This window comes from Chiroxiphia lanceolata, chromosome 16, assembly GCF_009829145.1.
Source record: "Chiroxiphia lanceolata isolate bChiLan1 chromosome 16, bChiLan1.pri, whole genome shotgun sequence".
Classification (NCBI taxonomy): domain Eukaryota; kingdom Metazoa; phylum Chordata; class Aves; order Passeriformes; family Pipridae; genus Chiroxiphia; species Chiroxiphia lanceolata.
Window position 1 is genome coordinate 15344119 of NC_045652.1, and position 18862 is coordinate 15362980.

At 53.7% G+C, this 18862-nt stretch overlaps 3 protein-coding genes across 4 annotated transcripts in view; 1 reads left to right on the forward strand and 2 right to left on the reverse strand.

Annotated features, from left to right (window-relative positions):
* LOC116795099 (mesothelin-like) overlaps window positions 1–12482 on the reverse strand; it is a 37508-nt gene extending 25026 nt beyond the window's left edge. Inside the window, exons 1-2 of the mRNA XM_032704445.1 lie at window positions 10499–12482; window positions 1908–2126 (exon numbers count right to left, since the gene is read on the reverse strand). The gene's annotated coding sequence lies outside the window, so the exon portion shown is untranslated. The remainder of the gene's footprint in view (window positions 1–1907; window positions 2127–10498) is intronic.
* On the forward strand, window positions 1118–12688 carry CIAO3 (cytosolic iron-sulfur assembly component 3). The gene is made up of 11 exons (XM_032704446.1): window positions 1118–1248; window positions 2600–2695; window positions 3791–3934; window positions 4191–4323; window positions 4962–5096; window positions 5371–5489; window positions 6929–7058; window positions 7281–7353; window positions 9735–9869; window positions 10853–11010; window positions 11901–12688. Exons 1-11 carry the CDS (start codon window positions 1183–1185, stop codon window positions 12134–12136), a joined length of 1425 nt encoding a protein of 474 aa, XP_032560337.1. The 5' UTR covers window positions 1118–1182; the 3' UTR covers window positions 12137–12688.
* Window positions 12689–13103: 415 nt separating this feature from the next.
* HAGHL (hydroxyacylglutathione hydrolase like) lies at window positions 13104–18127 on the reverse strand. Of its 2 annotated transcripts, none has more exons than XM_032704456.1 (8): window positions 17897–18127; window positions 16984–17048; window positions 16786–16903; window positions 16193–16301; window positions 15895–15998; window positions 15648–15749; window positions 15487–15563; window positions 13104–15202 (listed from the first exon to the last, which is right to left on the reverse strand). In XM_032704456.1, the coding sequence occupies exons 1-8, from the start codon at window positions 17999–18001 to the stop codon at window positions 15037–15039; spliced, it is 846 nt and encodes a 281-aa protein (XP_032560347.1). In that variant the 5' UTR covers window positions 18002–18127; the 3' UTR covers window positions 13104–15036. The 2 variants fall into 2 exon arrangements, with proteins under 2 accessions (XP_032560347.1, XP_032560346.1); XM_032704455.1 differs by having other exon boundaries at window positions 15487–15566; window positions 17897–18124.
* Between the last annotated feature and the right edge of the window lie 735 nt (window positions 18128–18862).

Below are 18862 nucleotides of genomic sequence, written 5' to 3' on the forward strand. Positions count from 1 at the left end.
AAGTCAGAGTTCCAGCTCACGAACTGGAAAGCCAGGCTTAACCTCCAGCTTGTCTCTCTAAACCCTCTCTCTCACTCTCCCCAAACTCCCAAGGCTGCCAGCCCTAAATCCTCCCCCTGAGTGCCCACTTAGCACCTTGTGCCAAGCACCTGCAGGAGTTGCTCCAGCTCAGCCTCCTGACCTGTTTGTAGGGTCAGGTTTGACCCTTTAACCCCTCCCTGTGACCTGTTTGTAGGGTCAGAACAGGGAGGTTTGACCCTCTAACCCCTCACTGCTCCCAGGCTCTGTCTGATGGAGAACAAACATGGTCCAGGTACAGGGTGGGGCTGTTGGGGTGTCCTGTGCGAGGCCAGGAGCTGGACTGGATGATCCTGATGATGCCCAGGTTGTGGTTTGATCCCTGTCTGGGCTGATTCCTTTAGAGTTGGATGGATGGTCCCTGGTGGTCCCTCCCAGCTCAGCAGATCCTCCCGTTCTGGGATTATCAAGAGCACCCTGCAACCAGCACCTCCCACCCAGGTACCTCAGGGTGCTCCTACGAACAGTACAATGAGATATTTTATTAAATAAAGCCCCTGTTAATACACATTGTGTCGCAATTCTGCAAGTCCTCGAATTCCCAAGGCACTCCTGGAAACACGGGGAACCCTCTGTGAACCAGAAAACACCCAATTCTCACCCAGAGAGCACCACGAGAACCCTTGAATGATCATTACACCACTTTCCCTGCTGGAAATGGCATAAATTAAATTATTTCTTTAAAAAAAAAAATACAAAAAACCCCCAACACCATAAAAACAAACAACCACAAAAAAACCCCAAAACAAAACAAAAAAACCCAAAACCCCCACAAAAAAAACAAAACAAAAAAAACCAAACCAAACAAAAAAATCCCCCCAAAAAACAAACAAAAAACCCCAAACAAACAAAAAAACCCAAACAAACAAAACAAAACAAAGAAAAACAAAACAAACAAACAAAAAAACCCACAACTCCTCGCTGTGCTTTACGGCAGTGTGGCATAGTTTTGCAGCAGTGAGGTCTTGCGGTTTACGACAGCGAGGCGCGTCGTTTTGCGGTAGCCCTCTCCTTCGCTTTACGACAACGTGGCGTCGCGCTTTGCGGCGGTGTGGCGGGGTTTCACGACAGTTGGCCCCGCCGCTTTGCGGCGGCGTGGCGGCCATGGCGGCGCGGTTCAGCGGCGTCCTGCAGCTCACCGACCTCGACGATTTCATCGGCCCCTCACAGGTGGGGCCAGGCTGAGCGGCCGGGGGCTGCCGGGGGGCTGTCGGGGCCGGGAGATGCCAGGCACTGCCTCGGCACCCGCAGGGAGGGCGCGAACACGGCCCTCAGGGGGTTGGGGCGGCGGTGAGGATGTGACAGTTACCTCCTGTCCTGTCGCTACACAGGGACCTGCCCTCCCCCCTCAGACACTGCCTGCTGCTGGGGGAGATGGGAAAAGGGGGAAAAATGAACATTCCTCGCTGTCCCTCCCAGCCCCAGCGCAGGGAACAGCGAGGGCAGTGCGAGCCGCTGGGGACAGGCAGGAATCTGGGATCAGCCAAGTGATCCCCACCCCGCTCCATGGGATGTTCGTTTGGGCCCTTCCCAGTAAAATCTTAAGCCTGAAGAAGGTTTCTGTCACACGAGTCACCCGCACAGATGCTGTGCCAGGGGGACGAGCGAGGAGGGGCAGCTCGGCTGCTTCCAGAAGCTCCAGGCGCTGGAAAAGTGCAAAATATTGACGCTGGAGTGCAAAATGTTGACCCTAGAGTGCAAAATATTCATCCTGGGGTGCAAAATACTCATCCCGGAGTATGCAAAATATTAACCCTGGATGTATTTGCTGACAGGTACCGCGGGAAAACCATTCAGAAATGAGATCAGTGGGATGGGGAATAACAAACCCTGCTCGCTCTCCCTGAAGTTCTTGGGTTTCCAAGGGAATCCTCCACGATTTGCCTTTCAGGGAGGGATCGCTGTAGAACCGAGGAGTTCTCTGAACCCTGCGGGAAGTGTAGGGAATGCAGGAGAGGTGGATGAGTTTGGGGGCCCCGGAGGCAGAGCAGGGTGTGCAAGGCAGAGGAGCCGGGGCTGGAGCAGCAGGATGAGGAGTCAGGCGGTGCCTGAACAATAAAAACGGCACAAAATGAAAAAAAAAAAAAAAAAAAAAAAGGGACTCCACCCTGAACAGCACAGGGAATGGGAATTGGCCCAGGGAGCCAATTTGCAATGGAATTAAACTTCCCTGGCAGCAGAACGCGTGTCCTCGGACCACTCCTCCCCAGCGCAGGAGGAGAGGATGGGCTGAGGTTGGGGAGGAGGGTCTGGCCACGGGCTGCGCTGTCAAAACCCTAAAGCAGAGCTGAGATCCTTCAGAAAGGGCAGCAAAGGCATCCCCTGCTCCTGGAATGATGCTGGAAAGGTGTTCTTTCTGTACAAAAGGGGTAAGGAGCCTGTCCTTGGATGTTTTCTTACAGCACTGTTTTAAGGGAGAGGAGTCGGATCCATCCAGAACTGGTGCCTGGTCATTGCACTTCTGTGAAACCAACCTCTTGGGTGCTCATCTCCTCACTTGGGGGCTTTATTGCTCTTTCAGGAATGTATCAAACCTGTCAAGGTGGAAAAACAGGCTGGAAAAGCAGCAGCAAAGATCAGGATTGAGGCAGATGGGAGCTACTTCCAGATTGATCAGGTAGGTGGGAATTTGATCATTATTGTGTAAAACACCCAGAAAAAGGAGTGTATTTCAACTGCTTGAACAGTTAATGCCTCAAAGACAACCAAGATGATAGAAAAGTGTTGCTGCTGCTGGCAGCATTCTTGGACTTTTTTTTCCCCAAGTCTGACTTTTTAATTTCTAAGCAGTAATTTCAATTTTGTGTCAGTTTTATGCTCTGAAACATTGACATTAATCAGTGATGATTTTCATTTTATCTATTAGCAATTTATTAATTTGTGAGCATTTTAAATTAGAAATTAACTTATAAGCAGTGATTCCAATTTTGTGTCAGTTTTATGCTCTAAAATACTGACATTAATCAGTGATTTTCAGTGTTAGAGCAGTAAAGCTGAGAAGTTTATTTTGCCATCAGTCCTTAAGGATCAGCAATTCCAGGTTATTTGGGACAATGCCTTTTGTGCTCACTCATAATGAGATTCAATTGGATATTTTTAGTAAATCTTGCTCTGATTTTTTTTTGACAATATTTCAAATTATTTCTCAAATATCCTGCTGAATTCATAAGTCTCCTTCCAAAATTCCCATTGAGTTTTGCAGAACAGTTTCCCTGTTTTCACAGAGAATTTTGGCATTACTTAGTTAACCAAGCTGGGAATTCATCTGGGAATGATACATTTAATTTTAGGCAGATAGTGACCTTTTGACCTAAAGAAAGGAGGATACAGCACTTCCAGAGGGGTCTGGTTTCTTATTTTATAGTTTTAATAGCACCTAATTGCTCTGCCTGTTCCTGACTTTTTCCAGGAATATAATTAGAGGAGACTCTCAGGGGAAAACCAACTTATTCAGGTCAGATATCATGGAAACTGTTTCCTTCCAGTGACAAGCCACACACTGCCTGGGATGAATCTTTCCATCCCTGTGCCAAACAATCCTATTAAAACCAGCAAGTTCAGGTGTCTTCCACCCCATCTGACTGAAAACAAATCTCCTTTCTCTAATGATGAACCAAGAGCAGGAAAAGAGCAACATCTTTGGTCCTGTTTGTGGTGAAGGTGGCAAAGCAGCTCCTGAGCCCAGAGCTGATTGTGCCCTCTTTCCTTGCAGGATGGGGGAGCACAGAAGCTGGAAAAGGCCAAAATCACCCTGAATGACTGCCTGGCCTGCAGTGGCTGCATCACTTCAGCAGAGAGTGTCCTCATCACCCAGCAGAGCCACGAGGAGCTCTGCAAAGTGCTGGCTGGCAACAAGGTGAGCCACAGGTTGTGGCATCTGCACAAACAGGGGGGGAAACCACACAGCAAAACGGACTTTCAGAGCCCTGAGGGTGTTTTTAGTGTTTTTAGTGCACCCTCGTGGGTTGTTCCCATTTTTAAAAAGTTTTCAAGGGCCTCTGTGTGAGTTACTGACTGAAGAGTTAATGTGTGAGGTACCTTCTGATGCTCCAGTCCTGGAATTGTGCCTGTGCCATGTTGTCTGACAGTGGTTCTGTTTGGTTTTATCCAAGGCTGCTGCTCCCAATGAACAGAAATTGGTGGTGGTCTCTGTTTCCCCTCAATCCAGAGCTTCCCTGGCTGCAAAGTGTAAAATGGGTGTTCTGGAAACAGCCAAGAAGCTGACAACGTTCCTGAAGAGTTTAGGCAAGTGTGGGGTTGTTGTGTTATCCCAGAGGGGCTGTGGGGTGGCTGTGAAACAGGACTGTTTGAGAGCACAGGGTTGAGGGGATTTAACCCCCAAATTGTCCCCAACTTCAGTCACAGAATAAACTTTTTATAGGGGCAGATAGTGCCAGGACAAGGGGGAATGGATTTAAACTGCCAGAGGGCAGGGTTAGATGGGATATTGGGAAGAAATTGTTCCCTGGGAGGGTGGGGAGACCCTGGCACAGGTTGCCCAGAGAAGCTGTGGCTGCCCCATCCCTGGAAGTGTCCAAGGCCAGGTTGGACGGGGCTTGGAGCAACCTGGGAGAGTGGAAGGTGTCCCTGCCCATGGCAGGGGGTGGATTAACTGACCTCCAAGGTCCCTTCTGACCCAAACCATTCCATGATTCTATGAAACCTGTTAAGGAACATTTACAGGAACTTTCCATTTTCGATTTACAGCTCTCCTGTCACTTTTGCTCCTCTTCTGTGCTGGTGTCTTGGGGAAAAAGGCTCCCTCTCAGCTTGCAGGGTTTGGTGCTTGTAAATAAATTGGAAACTGGCTTAACTGGAGGCTTTTTGCTGCAGTTTGCTGCATCTCTGCTGTGGATTTTAACACCAGATGCTGTCCTGCCTAGGTGTGCACTATGTTTTTGACACAACTTTCTCCAGAAACTTCAGCCTGTTGGAGAGTCAGCGGGAGTTCGTGAGACGCTTCCGCAGGCAAACCAAGGACAGAAGGGCTCTGCCAATGCTGGCCTCTGCCTGCCCAGGTATGCAGGGAGTTAGAGCTGGAACTAAGAATCCCAAAGCTGGGCAGAAAGGTTTAAATGGCTGCATTTACCTGGAGGGTTGCTCTCTTCAGTACAAAGAGAGCTTGGTGTTAACAGCTGCCTGAGGATCTCAGAGAATCCTTTGCTTTCTGTGCTGGAGTGAAGCTCAGAATGGTTATTAATGAGTCCTAAGCCTGAGGCTGGGGGGAGAACGGGCAAGGTAAAGGCCTGCTTGTTGTTTTTAAGTTTAATTTGCTAATTCCATTCCCTCTAGGTTGGATCTGCTACGCAGAGAAAACCCACGGCAGCTTCATCATCCCCTACATCAGCACCACCAAGTCTCCCCAGCAGGTCATGGGCTCCTTGGTCAAGGGTTATTTTGCAGAACAGCAGGTAAGGGTCTAAAAATGCTATTCCTGATGGAAAACCACCTAAAATGAACACTTCAGGCTGATTTTTTTTTTCCCTTTTGCTACATGTTATCCACGTTTAAAGGTAAAAACTACCCTGCAGAAGGTTACAAAGCCAGAATCTTCCTCACTTCTGTTTTATCTAATGAGAAGTTCATAACTAGGGCACAACACTAAGCACATGCTGCAGGGGCTAATTAAAGCCTCTGGGTGTTATTTGGGAAGGCTGGGGAAGCTTCTTTATGGGTGCCTTTCTGCTCCCATCCTGTCTGGGTCTGGTTTTTCATGCTGGGGAGTAACTTCACATCAGCTCCCCTCAGCCAAGGCCTCAGTCAGTGCTTACGTGCAGATCATGTCTTGTCTAAAAACAACTCCCTCATTCCCAACTTGATGTTCTGTTGCAGCTGGACTTAGTTCTGTCCTCAGTCTGTAACCTCTGGAATCCTTCCAAGAGTGAGTTTGATGTTCACAGCCTGGAGTTATGCAAATAGCCCAGATTTGTCCTGTAAGGAACTTAAGCACCACTTCTGGCTCTGTGATTAATTGTCCTCTAACGAGCAGTGGTTTAACACTTGCATTAAGGAGGTGCTGACATTGCATATTTGTTACAAAAATTGGCAGCTACTGAGAATATTTGGCACAAGGGACTCAAACAATGGCCTGGAGTCAATGACTTGTTTCCTCGGCCTGTGTTTAGTTCTTGGATGATCCTGAGGTTTTTGTCTGACTCCAGATCATGTTCCAGCTGCTGATCAGGGGCTGAGTTTTAAGAGCATGGAAGAAACATATTCCCTAAGTGCTTCATCAGGGATTCACCTCTCTGCCTGACTTGGGATCATCTGCACCAGGATGGGGGGAAGCCTCCAGTGCCTGAAGGGAGCTGACAGGAAAGATGGACCCAGACTATTTACAAGAGCCTGGAGAGACAGGACACAGGGAATGGCTTCCCACTGCCAGAGGGCAGGGTTAGATGGGATATTGGAGAGAAATCCTTCCCTGGGGGGGTCTTGAGGCTCTGGCACAGGTTGTCCAGAGAAGCTGTGGCTGCCCCATCCCTGGAAGTGTCCAAGGCCAGGTTGGACGGGGCTTGGAGCAACCTGGGCTAGTGGAAGGTGTCCCTGCCCATGGCAAGGGGTGGCACTGGATGGGCTTTAAGGTCCCTTCCAACCCAAACCATTCCAGGATTCCATGAAACCTGTAAAGGACCAAACTGCTCACACTTGCTACAAACTGAAATTGGCTTCTAGGAGAGAAATAATGTATATATAAATAAATAAATATAAGTATTCAGTAAGAATGGGGGTTATTTCCAGGGGCATGGTGGCATTAATTTCACCATTCCCATTTGTACCTGGAAAACACCTCCCTCAGGACAGGTGGGATTTTGGCTGATCCAACTGCCCAGCTTTGTCTTTCTTGCAGCACCTGACCCCTGACCAGATTTACCACGTCACAGTGATGCCCTGTTATGACAAAAAGCTCGAGGCCTCCAGGCCAGACTTTTTCAACCAGCAGTACCAAACCAGGGATGTGGACTGTGTGATCACCACAGGTAAGAGCCACAGGGAGTCAACTCATTCTGGAAGCCTCAGAGCCAAGGGTTTCCTGGTTTTACTGACCCTTTGTCTCTGATAGAGGCTGTATTGATGTGTATTTACACTTTAATAGTGCAAATCATGCCCTGCTAAAAATGTAGGTGCAGCCTTAGGTACTGGATTTGTTTGTTTTCCTTTATCCCCAAAATAAGAACTATTTCTGGCTGGTTCTGTTTCAGGAGAAGTGCTAAAGCTGTTGGAACAAGAAGGAGTATCTCTCTCAGATGTAGATCCTGGTCCCTTGGATACCATGTAAGAACAAAATCTCATCCCAGTCCTGTTCTCTGTCATCCAGTGTTGACAGAATTCTTCACTGGATTCCCCTTTCCACCACTGTTCTACGCAGTGTGTGTGGGTTTGCTCTGTCTTCTTGTGTCACTTGAACCAGCACAATTGGGAGTTAAAATAATGTACAGAATAGGATGAATTCCCACTGGATTCACTTCCTCCAGCTCCTGTTACTCACAGGTTGCTAGTGCAATCCCACAAAAACCTCCCTGCAAGCCTTGAAAAGGGAAAGAATCTGGCTCAGTGTCAGTGAAACAAAGCTGGTACTACCCTTTTTTCCTAATTGTCAGAGCTACTGTGAGGATCCCAAAATTAAAGCATAAAGAAGAAATATCTAGGGCCCCACAGCTCATCTCTAGAAGCCCATTTGTAAAGAAAAATGAGATATAAAACACGTGCAAACCAGATGAGAATGAAGTTGTTTCAAACTGAAGAGCAACATCTGGTTGAGTGACAACTGCCCAGACCTGGGTGACTGTCAGACCCTGAGCTGCCATCAGGGGTGGGTCTGCACTGAGCACAGACCCCCAGCTGCCTTTTCTCCAGGGTAAAAGAAATGTCTCCACAGCGCTCTTTGCACATTAATGAACAGAGAATGACACGTGCAGCACCTTTCAGAATTCTAGAAGGTGGTTAAGTGTAGAATCACAGAATCCTGGAATGGTTTGGGTTGGAAGGGACCTTGAAGCTCATCTCATTTCAACCCCTGCCACGGGCAGGGACACCTCCCACTAGCCCAGGTTGCTCCAAGCCCCGTCCAGCCTGGCCTTGGACACTTCCAGGGATCCAGGAGCAGCCACAGCTTCTCTGGACAACCTGTGCCAGGGCCTCACACCCTCACAGGGAAGGATTTCTCTCCAGTATCCCATCTAACCCTGCCCTCTGGCAGTGGGAAGCCATTCCCCTTGTCCTGTCACTCCAATTCCTGATGAGGGTCCCTCCCCACTTTCCCTGTAGCCCCTTCAGACACTGGAGTCCCAAAAGCACATTTTCAGACAGTGCCCATGTCAACACACCCTTGTCTTCCACCTGCTTTTTGTTACACCACGAGAGGGGAAAAAACGATCCTCAAGTGTTTGCCTTCCCTTAGGGAATGACCATCTGGAAGTGTCAGTTATAACAGGGAACTGAACATCTAATTACCTGATAAAGATCTCTGGGCAGCTGCTCAGGAGAACATTGTGAGCACCAGGCCTCGTGCTGGGGATGAGCAAGTGCCTCCACAGCCTCCCAGGGCTCCCACGTCCTCGGGGATCGTCTGGCTCCAAACAGCACGTATTCCTTGGGAACTGGAGCCTGCCCACAAGCAGCCCAAGGCCTGTTGTTCTGCTTTATCCCCCAGCACGTGCAAAAGCCCATTAAGGTTATTACATTTGGCAGCAAGGATGGGCTGAAGTGCCAGAAATCCCAGGAGTTTTGCTGGGATAACCGTTTGCTCCGGGCCAGCGCCGGAGCTTCCTGGCAGCTTGGGAGAGGAGCTGTACGTGAGGGCAGACACACAGGGGGTGGGATGGGGCTCAGTTCCTGTAAACAACAGCAAATTAAAAATAGTTCCTGCAGCCTCAGCTGGGGCTTCAGCAGCTCTTCCACAGCGAAGATTTTATCTGCCAGAGGCAACAGCTTCCATTGGACTTGAAGCTTTGGCCCCGGTTCAAGTGTTTTCCCCTCCGCAGCTGTCAGTGGGAGAATCCAAGTGTCACTGCCTGAGCAGGGCTGCAGAGAGATCCCTCAGCTCCTTCTCCTCTCCTAACAAAAGCTATTGTTGTGGCTTCCGTGTGTGGAGCTGTTCCCCAGGAACACTGCCACAATTCTGCAGAGCTGGTGGAGTTCTGGGATGGCAGGGAGATGGGATTGGCTGTGCAGAGCTGGAGTTCCAGGACTGGTGGTAACAGAGTTGTTCAACACAAAAAACGTGGTGAACTTGAACCAGGATCCTGCTGAAACAGCCATGGAGGGAGCAAAAGTCCTGGCACTGCTGGAACCCTGGGATGGTTTGGGTTACAAGGACCTTAAAGCTCATCCAGTGCCACCCCCTGCCGTGGGCAGGGACACCTTCCACTGTCCCAGGTTGCTCCAAGCCCTGTCCAGCCTGGCCTTGGACACCTCAGGGATGGGGCAGCCACAACCTGTGGCACGTGACACTATTCCCAGTGAGCAGCACAGGGTCAAACCTGATGGTCTCTGGGGCTGTAAATTGGTTCCCAGAGAAAGGGAAAAGCTGGAGCTCAAAGGGAGCTGGTTTGTGGCTTCTTCTGCTGTTCCTCAGTCCCCTGGCCCTCTGTGTTCATGTTGGCTCTTTGTTTGACCAAAGATCCCCCTAAAGGTGCCACTCTCTCCCTCCCCAGGCTCAGCAGTGCAGCAGAGGAGCTCAGCACCCACCCTGGAGGGGGCTCGGGGGGATACCTGGAGCACATTTACAGGCACGCAGCCAAGGAGCTCTTTGGGATTCAAGTGGATGCCATTGAGTACAAACCTCTAAAGTAAGAAGCTGGAATGGAAATCCTACAGAAAGCACTGGTTTTTTGGAATTCTCTCCATGCTGTTATCTTGCTGATGGGCTGAGATTTTCTTTGCAATGTTCAACATTTTACTTCCAGGCTTGAGAGTTGGCTTCTCACTCCCCCAGTTGCTGAGCAATAAATCAGCCACTCTTGGCTGCCTTTCCCCTGGAGATTTCCAGCCCCTTCTCCACCCACACACTTTAGTTTGGTGGATTTTCCCAGTGTCAAGTTGCAGGCAATTTTTAGAATAATTTAGAAAGCAGAGCTCCCATGGATCTGGGCTTCCTCACCTTTGATCACACCAATAAAGTAGATTTATCACTAATTATTGATCACAGAAAAAAACCTTGTGCGAGGGCTTTAGGGCTCTGTTTAAACTATAAACAGGTCACATGAGTTTAGACATTGAGGCTCATTCACCTGAGATTCCTTCTACCTTCCCAGCTATAACTTAATGTATCATTTGTAATTAATTATATCCCCAATGAGCAACATTTATGTTTAGGATTCCCTGGTCCAGGAAGCAGAAGAAACAGTCCTGATATGAAATACGTGATAAAAACCAAATTACTTACATTTTTTTATCAGGAACAAGTATTCCCACTGACCTTTGGAGTCTGGAATCCTTCAGTCTTGGTTTGCTCCCTGGTTTTATGGCCCATTGCAAGTTAAAAATTCCCTCAGTGGCTTCAGGTCTGTCACAGTGAAAGGCTCCATTTGCTGAGCTTTTAAGGATTTATTCAGCACAGGTGTCCTTCAGCAAACTCTGCTCAGGTGGCAGCTCCTCAAACGAGCCTGGAGAAGGATCTGGAAGCAGTTCCTTCATATTTTGTTTCGATGGCAAAGAACTAGGACAGCTCTCAAATAAGATTCACAGAGAACTTGGGTTTAGCTCAGGGCCCTTTGAAGTTTAAAATAGAAGCTCATTTGGGTAAGACATTTCCTCTGCTCTCGTTCCTCAGAAACAAGGACTTCCAGGAGGTGACTCTGCAGAGGGATGGAGAGGTCCTGCTCCAGTTTGCCCTGGCTTATGGATTTCGGAACATCCAGAACCTGGTGCAGAAGCTGAAACGGGGGAAGTCTCCATATCACTACGTGGAGGTCATGGCCTGTCCCTCAGGTGGGGCTGCTGCAAATCCAGAGCTGGGAGATGCTCTATGAAATTGAGCCTAAATACAAGACAATAGGTGATTTCACACCCTGAGTGTTGTGGCACAGCCGTGACCTCTGGAGGTGTGACAGTCCCAGCGTCACAATCTCAGGGCTGGTTGTGGATTTTCCTGCCTCTAAGCCAGTAATGCCTCAGGATTTAAGTAACTGCTGTTAAATTCCATCACACAAAATTTGCACACTTAGTGCTTTTAAGGAGGGTTTCCTGATTTTCTGAGCTCTTCGTTACCTGAGGGGATTTTTCCCCTAAAATTGCACAAAACTGGCCATTACACTTTCAGAAAACACTGGTGGGGAAAGTCTCTTCCTAAATATTTTATTCCATTTTCCACTTAGTTTCCTTTTCCTCCCTCCTGGCTCTCTTGGAATCAGCCAGCAGGAAGCAGGGGCAGCTTGATCCCAGCCTGGGCTGATGCTGAGGGGCCACTTCTGGCACTTGGGAGCCACTGCTCCCTCCCGAGGGTCTGCACAGCTCCAGCGCCTGACACTGCTCTGGGCAACCTCTCACTGCAGAGCTCAGCTCCCAGCACCCCATGTTTCCTTTGCCCTCAGTTGTGGCTCCAAGCCTGGATTCACCTGGAGTGTGCTCTGACCCTCTTCTGGAGGCGGGAGATAAGGGCTGGAGCTCCTGGCACATTCCCAGCTGGCCGCAGGCACAGCCAGGATCTCCCTGCCCTGTGGCCCTGCTGCAGGGAGATAAATGGGAGTAAACCTCCATTCTGAGGGTGTTTTCAGTTCTATAAGTGTTTGCAGGTGCAGAGTAACTGTAGTTTTTTGTTGGATTTTTCCTGCTGAAGCTCAATTTTCTTCTCCACTGGGTTTTCTCCGTTGTTGCCGCAGGTTGTTTGAACGGAGGAGGGCAGATCAAGCTGGAGGGGGGATCCAAGGACGAGCTGCAGCACGTGGAGAGGTTGTATGAGTCTCCAAAGGCTGAGATTCCAGAGGAGAACCAGGCTGTGGCTGAGCTGTACGAGCACTGGCTGGGAGGCAGGGACTCGGAGAAGGCTGTGGGAACGCTGCACACGGAATATCACCCCGTGGAGAAAGCAAACACGAGCTTCAACATCAAGTGGTGAACACTGACAAGCCCAGAGACACATCCTCAGTGCCTTTTTAACCCAGCTCTATTTATGATTCTCAAAGGACAGCTGAAGTTCTGTGGAATTCCTGCCTCTGGAAAGAAGATGGGAATGGTCATAGAGCCCAGCACTAGTAATTCCTTCAGCTTAATAACTATTGAAGAGATGTAAATAAAACCCAAACACTAACTTAAAACACGTGTTTAAAGAAGCAGAAATCCATCCCAGCCTCTGCACAGTCTCTATGGGCTGAATCTGCCCTCCCTTTGCCACCCTATTCCTACCACAAGTGATGAATTTAAGGTGCCAGGGGATCTGGCTCAGGGCAGGATTTGGCCTCTCTGGGATCAGTTTATCCACTTTTATGGCTGCCTCTGCTGGAACATCCTCATTTAATTAGAAATGGTCTAATTAGGCCTTGGGGTTCTCTATTTCACTGCCCCTGGAGGCAGCTGCAGGTTCTGTGGCCTCAGGAGGGTTCCGGCAGCCTGGGAGCAGCTCTGGAGCTGCTTTGGGTCCTGATGGAATGAGTCTGGAATGAATGTTGAAACCTTGGGATTTCCTTTAATTATAATAATTATCTGTACTGTGGGCAATTGCATCTCTCTCTGTGTCCAGCCCAGGCTGACCTGTGTCCATACCCTGGGCACAGAATTCCAGAATCATTAAGGTTGGAAAAGCCCTCCCAGCCCATGGATCCCCCTGTGCCCCATCCCCACCTTGTCCCCCAGCCCAGAGCACTGAGTGCCACAGCCAGGCCTTCCTGGGACACCTCCAGGGCTGGGGACTCCACCACCTCCCTGAGTCCAAACCCCTTCCATGAGGAAACTCCTCCCAAAATCAGCACTGACCCTCCCTCAGTTACAGACCTTGACCTTGGGGCTGGCAGGAACCGAAGCTGCCACACCTTCACCTGCCTTTGTCTCCTCAGAGCTGCTTGTTCAAAGCAAACCAACAGTGGAAATTACATTTTTAATGGTTTTAATTAAAAGCTTTACATTTTTCAGGTGTTGATCAGTCAGTGAGTTCACAGTGTTCTAAGGCAAGAATCTCCCACTGCCTCCCCCTCCCCACCCTCCTGACGAGCAAGTTGGTGGTTTCAGGGATTCATAACACCCAGGGTTTGGCTAAACCATAAAATTCCATGGCCAGGGAGAGGTGCCAGTGCTCCCACAGAGCCAGCCTGGAGTGCTGGGAGTGCAGAGGAAACTGTGTCTGCTGAGCACATGCACATCAGGCCAGAAATGCACAATAAATTAAGCACAATTAGCTGTAAATTAAGTAATCAGGGCTCTACACTTTGTCTCCTCTCCAGTTCCCAGGTTGCCAACACACAGATCACAAAAGTCACCCAGAACACCCCCAGGTTCCTGTTCCTGAGTGTTCCAGGGGGGTGTTCCAGGGGGGTGTTCCTGCCATGGCACCAGGAGCAGCTGGAATTTCTCCCAGCCCTTGAGCTGTGGCCCCGTGAGCTCAGGGACAGCTCAGAGACCCTCCCTGAGCACACACGGGTGCATCCCTGCTCCCAGGACAAACCAAATTCCCGAGGAACACCCGGGTACATCTACAACTCCACCATTCCCCGTGAACTGAGGAACTCAGGCAGCAGTACTGAGGCAGCTCAAGCAGCAGATTAATCCTTCCCCTCCCACAAGGGAGAGTAAATCTAAACTATTAATAAAAGGCAAAAAATAAAACCTCAGCCTAGTTTGCAGCCGGGGAAGGAACAACCACAACCCAAACTCCAGTTCACAGTCCACACATGAAAGACCCTGAAATCAACTGTATTGCAGCGCTGGGAGCTGCCATCAAAGCCCAGTTTTCTCCACAAAAATTGCTTTACTAGTCCAATGTGCCTCCCCCCAGCTGCAAATAAAACTCTGCACATTTCTCAGACCTAAAAAAGAAGCTCAAATACCGCCCTGATGTTGCACAAAGGGAGGCTGAGGAGGCCTGGGAGCTGTCCCCTGGCCCCTGGTGTGAAGGCAAGGCAATGTCCGTGTGGTTGCAGCCGAGTGTTTTACAGGTTTTTATCTTGGAAGAAAAAAGCAATGGATGTGTGGCAGCCTAAAATCTGTCACACCTTGGAAAGCATCTCCCAAAGCCAGTGGGTTGGGGCATTCCTGGGCTCCACTGAGCACACCCCACGTGGGCTGAGGGGTTCCAATGGCTCCTGAAGGCAGCAACTGTTACAAAGCCCTACACAGTGTTATCCACTAGAAAAATAGGGAAAAACGGGAAAACCCCACCAAAACCCCGCTGTGCTGAGGGTGTCTGTCAGTGCAGGGTGGAGCTGGGTGGGTACCATGGACACCAGTGACACCAGACACCTCCCAGCTTCCCTTGGGTCTCCAAGTGTCTGTGCCTCATCCTGCCCATCCCGGGCCTGGGAGGGGCCCAGGGGCTCCGGAGCCACGTGGCTGCTTCAGAGAATCCCCTGGGAATGGGGTGCAGCCCCCAGGGCTGGCAGGACAGGCAGGAGAGCCTGACAGCCTGGTGGGTTACAGCACCACAGTCCCTGAGCATCCCCCCCTTTTCGTGCTTTTCCTTAGCTCCCTTCCGTGGGAATGGGGCTGCGGGACTGGCGGCAGCTCCCACCCTGATCCCAGCACTGGGAGAGTGGGAATCTCCTATCTCCAAAAACATCTCCAGGCCCTCCGCCAGCAGCAGCCCCAGCGCAGCAGGGGGGTCACCACAGCCTGGGCTCTCCCAAGGCACCCACGTGCTCCTGCTCCCCTGGGACTGCCCTGGGAGCCGGACACGGAGCCGGAGGGAGAGCAGAGCAGAGCAGAGCGGAGTGGCCTCGGACGAGCAGGTTAAGGACAAACACCAGTTCCCAACTGGGAGCGAGTCCAGGCTGGGCACAGCCAGGAGGGACCCCCAGCACGGCAGGGATGTCACTGCTTCTCCAGGAAGGGGCTGAAGAGCCCCCAGTCGAAGGCCAGCATGGCCGGGGGGTTGGGCCTCTCCTTGGGCTTCTTGAAGTTGTCCCTCTCGGTGCGGAGCGTCCTCAGCACCTCCACAGGGTCCGTCTGGCCCGTGAACCTCTGCACGGGCTCCTCCCTGCGGGGAGAGCAGCTCTGCTGTGCCATGGGGGGCAGGATGGGACCCCTGCCCCCCCCACACCACCACGGACACCACAGAGTCCCACCCTGGTGCCGGGCACTGCTGGGGCACACGGGCCTTGTGCTGGGCAGGTGGGACCCCATGGCCCGGCACCCTCCCCTCCCTCAGGGCTTGGGATTCCCACCGGTCACTGAAGCTACTGGGAGAGGAGATGTTGCTGGAGGGAACAGGGGAGTGGATTTTGGGGGCCCTTCACCCCCCCAGGCGCCGGCACTGCTTACATGACCCTCAGGAAAGGGTTGTAGAGAAACTCCTCCTGCAGCGTCGAGGGCACCGTGGGCAGGTCCTCGTCATCCCGCTGCTGCCGAGGGACCAGAGACATCCAGGATCCCGCTGGCATCCAACGCCCCTGGGCCCCACCCCAGGGGGCACAGCCACTTACCCTGGCCCAGGCAAGTTTCTCCTTCACCATTTCATTCTCTGGCTCCACTTTCAGGGCGAATTTGAGGTTCCGGACGGTGCATTCGTGGCCACAGAACACCTTCTGTGGATCCAGCGGGAAGGACCCGGCATCAGACCTGCTCCAAGGGCTGGATCCAACCCATCCCCACCATGGGACAGGCTGTGCCAGCCTCCAGCCCCCTCCTGACTGCGGGGTCCCTCCCAGGGGTGGGTGCTGTGGGACTCACCGTGTCCTTGGGCAGAGCCCCCAGGATCTGGGTGAGGTTCGTGTACATCTGCTCCGCTGTCCCCTCGAAGAACTGCCCACAGCCTCCCACGAACAGGGTGTCACCTGCGGGAAAGGGCTCTGGGCACGGAGGGGCCCCCGGCCCCGTGCCCAGGGGTGGGTGCCAGGGGTGGGTGCCAGGGGTGCCCCCACACTGTGGATTCACCCCGGGAGCGCGGGGTGTGGGGGGACAGGAGCACACGGGGAGCGTGTCCCGTGTCCCCGGGACCCACGGGGGGCACGTGGGCAGGGTGGGATACCTGAGAAGAGGGCGGGAGCATCCGGGGAATCGTCCTCCCACATGAAGTAGCACATGTGGCCTGAGGTGTGGCAGGGGGTGAAGAGGCACCTCACCCGGATGGCCCCGAACTGCAGGGAGAGAGGGTCAGGATCCCACTGAGGGGACAAACAGACGCCCCCACACCCCTTGGCAACACCCGCCCAGGCTCAGCGGGTCACAGAGGTGACAGTGGTGGTCTGGATAAGGCTCAGGTGGCACATGCCTGGACCATGGCATTGAGCAGCAGGGCCCCAGGAGAGGGTTGGATCCTCCAGCACAACCCCAAATGGGCTGGGAACGGGGAGGAGATTTCCCTTCCATCCCAGCCTCAAATCCACGGTGCCACATCTGCCACTGCCCCAGGGCACGGGGAGCTGAGCACAGCCCAGCAGCACCAACCCAGCCCCCAGCACGGTGCCACCCCACCAGGGACCACGGTGCCACCCCACAGGGGGTCCTGCCATCGCCCTCTCCACCCCCCATCACACCGTGCCAGCCCCAGCCGCCCCACCAGGCAGGAGCTGTGTGTGGGGTCCGAGCCCCGGACGCTCCCGTGGCCCCGTGGCCACGCACCGTGAGCTCCTGGCCGTGTGTCACCGTGTCCGTGAGGGCCCCGATGCGCTGGTCGGCCCCGAACACCCTCAGCCCCGGGCACAGCCGCGCCAGCTCCTCGTTGCCCCTCGCGTGGTCCCTGTGCCAGCAGAGGAGGGAATGGGCACTCGGGAAAGGGAATGGGAAAGGCCACGGCCACCCCGACCTGGCCACACTTACCAGTGGTGGTGGGTGGTGAGGATGGCCCTGAGCACCACGTCCTCCTTCCTGATGATCTCCAGCAGCTGAAAGGGAGCCAGCGCAGCGGGACGTGAGCGGGCAGGGGGGGTGACCCACCCATGGCTGGGACAGCCACTGTAGGACCTGTCCCCTGTGGCACCACTCTGTGGGCGAGGGACCCGCCTGACCAGGGCACGGGAATCACCCAAACCACCTGCTGAGCAGCCACGGGCTGAGGGGTGGGATGAAGGCTCGACCCAGAGTGGAGCAGGGGGATGGGAACACGCTGCTCCCGTGGGAGTGGTGGCATTTTATGGCCAGCGACACCAGAGAGGAGCCGTGCAGGGAAATGGTGGCCTCGCAACCCACCCTGGCAGGGCGAGCGGCCACGTGGGGCTGCCAAGCCCGGCCCAGCCGCCAGCAGGCTCCTAATGCCAACTTAACATTCAGGGCCAGGAACAAGCCCTCCGGCAGCTCCCGATTACGCTCCTCAGAGAGGAAGGAAACGTCCGAGTCAGCACCAAACGCTTAAAAACCGCGACAGCCTTTGCACGATGCGCAACAGCCCAGGCGGGGGCACGGGGGGTCACGGCGACCCCGGGCACTGCCCTCCCCGCAGCTCCTGGGACGCGGGACTGGGCACGGGAGAACTGCTCCAAAGGTTTATTCCGGCTTATTCTCACTCGCTGCGGGGTCCGCAAGGCTCCGCACGGTCAAGGCAACACGGAATCGCCCCGCAGCCCAGGGGTGGGTGGGAGAGGGGTCCAGCACCCCCCGCATTCCACCAGGGATGAAGGGGGCCGGTCCCGCCGGTGGGATGCCCGTGGATACACCCCGCTGTCCCACGGGCACATCCCCCGCGTGGGACCCGCAGCCCACCCGGGGGGCAGGGGGGGGTCCGAGCGTCTCTCACCCTTTTGGGGACCGCGGCGTCCACGGCGACGGCGTCGCGGGTGCTCTCCTCGATCACCAGGTACATGTAGTTGTCCTCCAGCACCGAGATCACCTTCACCTTCATGGTCCCGCACCGGCGCCGGCCGCGGCAGCAAAGCGGGGGGGTGGACACGCAACAAAAGGGGGATGCGGGACCCCCGCCCGGCCCCCACGGACCCCCCCGAGTCCCCGCGGGACGCGGCGGTACCTGCGGGCGGGGCGGGCGGCGCGTCCCGCCCTCCGGTGCGGTGCGGGGCGGATCACGCAGCGTGGGGCGGGGAGAGCCCGCACGGCCCTTCCACGCACACCCCGCACACACCCACACACACACAGACCCCGCACACACACAGACCCCGCGCACACACACACACACACACACGCGGGCGATGCGGGTCCCGCAGTGCCGCGCTGGGAAAGGAGGGGAAAAAGGGAACTTCCCACGGTGACACCCCCCCCCGTGCATCACCCCCCGTGCATCACCCACGGACCGTCCTGGCACCCAGCGGGTCCCAGCAGGCTGAGGGGCCGGACGGGAGGGAGGAGGCAGGTTGGGGACACGCGGGGTCCCCCCCAGCCCAGCAGTGTCGCTCCCACTGCAAACAGGGGACAAGGACAGGGGTGGGGGGCTCCCTGCAGTGCCCAGTAGGTGATGGAAGCACCGGGGCGGGGACATGGTGAGAGTGGTCCTGGTCACCGGTTCGGGGGGGCTGGGAGGGGCTGGTGCCCCGCCAAGGCAGAGCTCCGGGGTCAGGAGCCCACCGAGCCCAGAAAGCACCAAAGGCACAGGAAGGGCAGGGGCAGAGCCCTGCTCCAGTGCCTGTCCCAGCTGGACGCAAATCCTGGTTCAGGGTTGACCGTGGTCCCACAAATAGAATCATTTAGGTTGGAAAGGCCCACTGAGATCGAGTCCAACCATTCCCCCAGCACTGCCAAGGCCACCACTAAC

Bases quoted from the DNA above. Each gene is read 5' to 3' on its own strand.
- CIAO3 (XM_032704446.1), top strand. From the start codon at position 1,183: ATGGCGGCGCGGTTCAGCGGCGTCCTGCAGCTCACCGACCTCGACGAT. The intron at 4,324-4,961 runs GCAAGTGTGGGG...TGTCCTGCCTAG, and splicing joins AACGTTCCTGAAGAGTTTAG to GTGTGCACTATGTTTTTGAC. The intron at 5,490-6,928 runs GTAAGGGTCTAA...TCTTTCTTGCAG, and splicing joins GTTATTTTGCAGAACAGCAG to CACCTGACCCCTGACCAGAT.
- HAGHL (XM_032704455.1), bottom strand. From the start codon at position 18,001: ATGAAGGTGAAGGTGATCTCGGTGCTGGAGGACAACTACATGTACCTG. The intron at 16,904-16,983 runs GTAAGTGTGGCC...CTGCTGGCACAG, and splicing joins CTCACCACCCACCACCACTG to GGACCACGCGAGGGGCAACG. The intron at 15,567-15,647 runs GTAAGTGGCTGT...GTCCCTCGGCAG, and splicing joins AGAAACTTGCCTGGGCCAGG to CAGCGGGATGACGAGGACCT.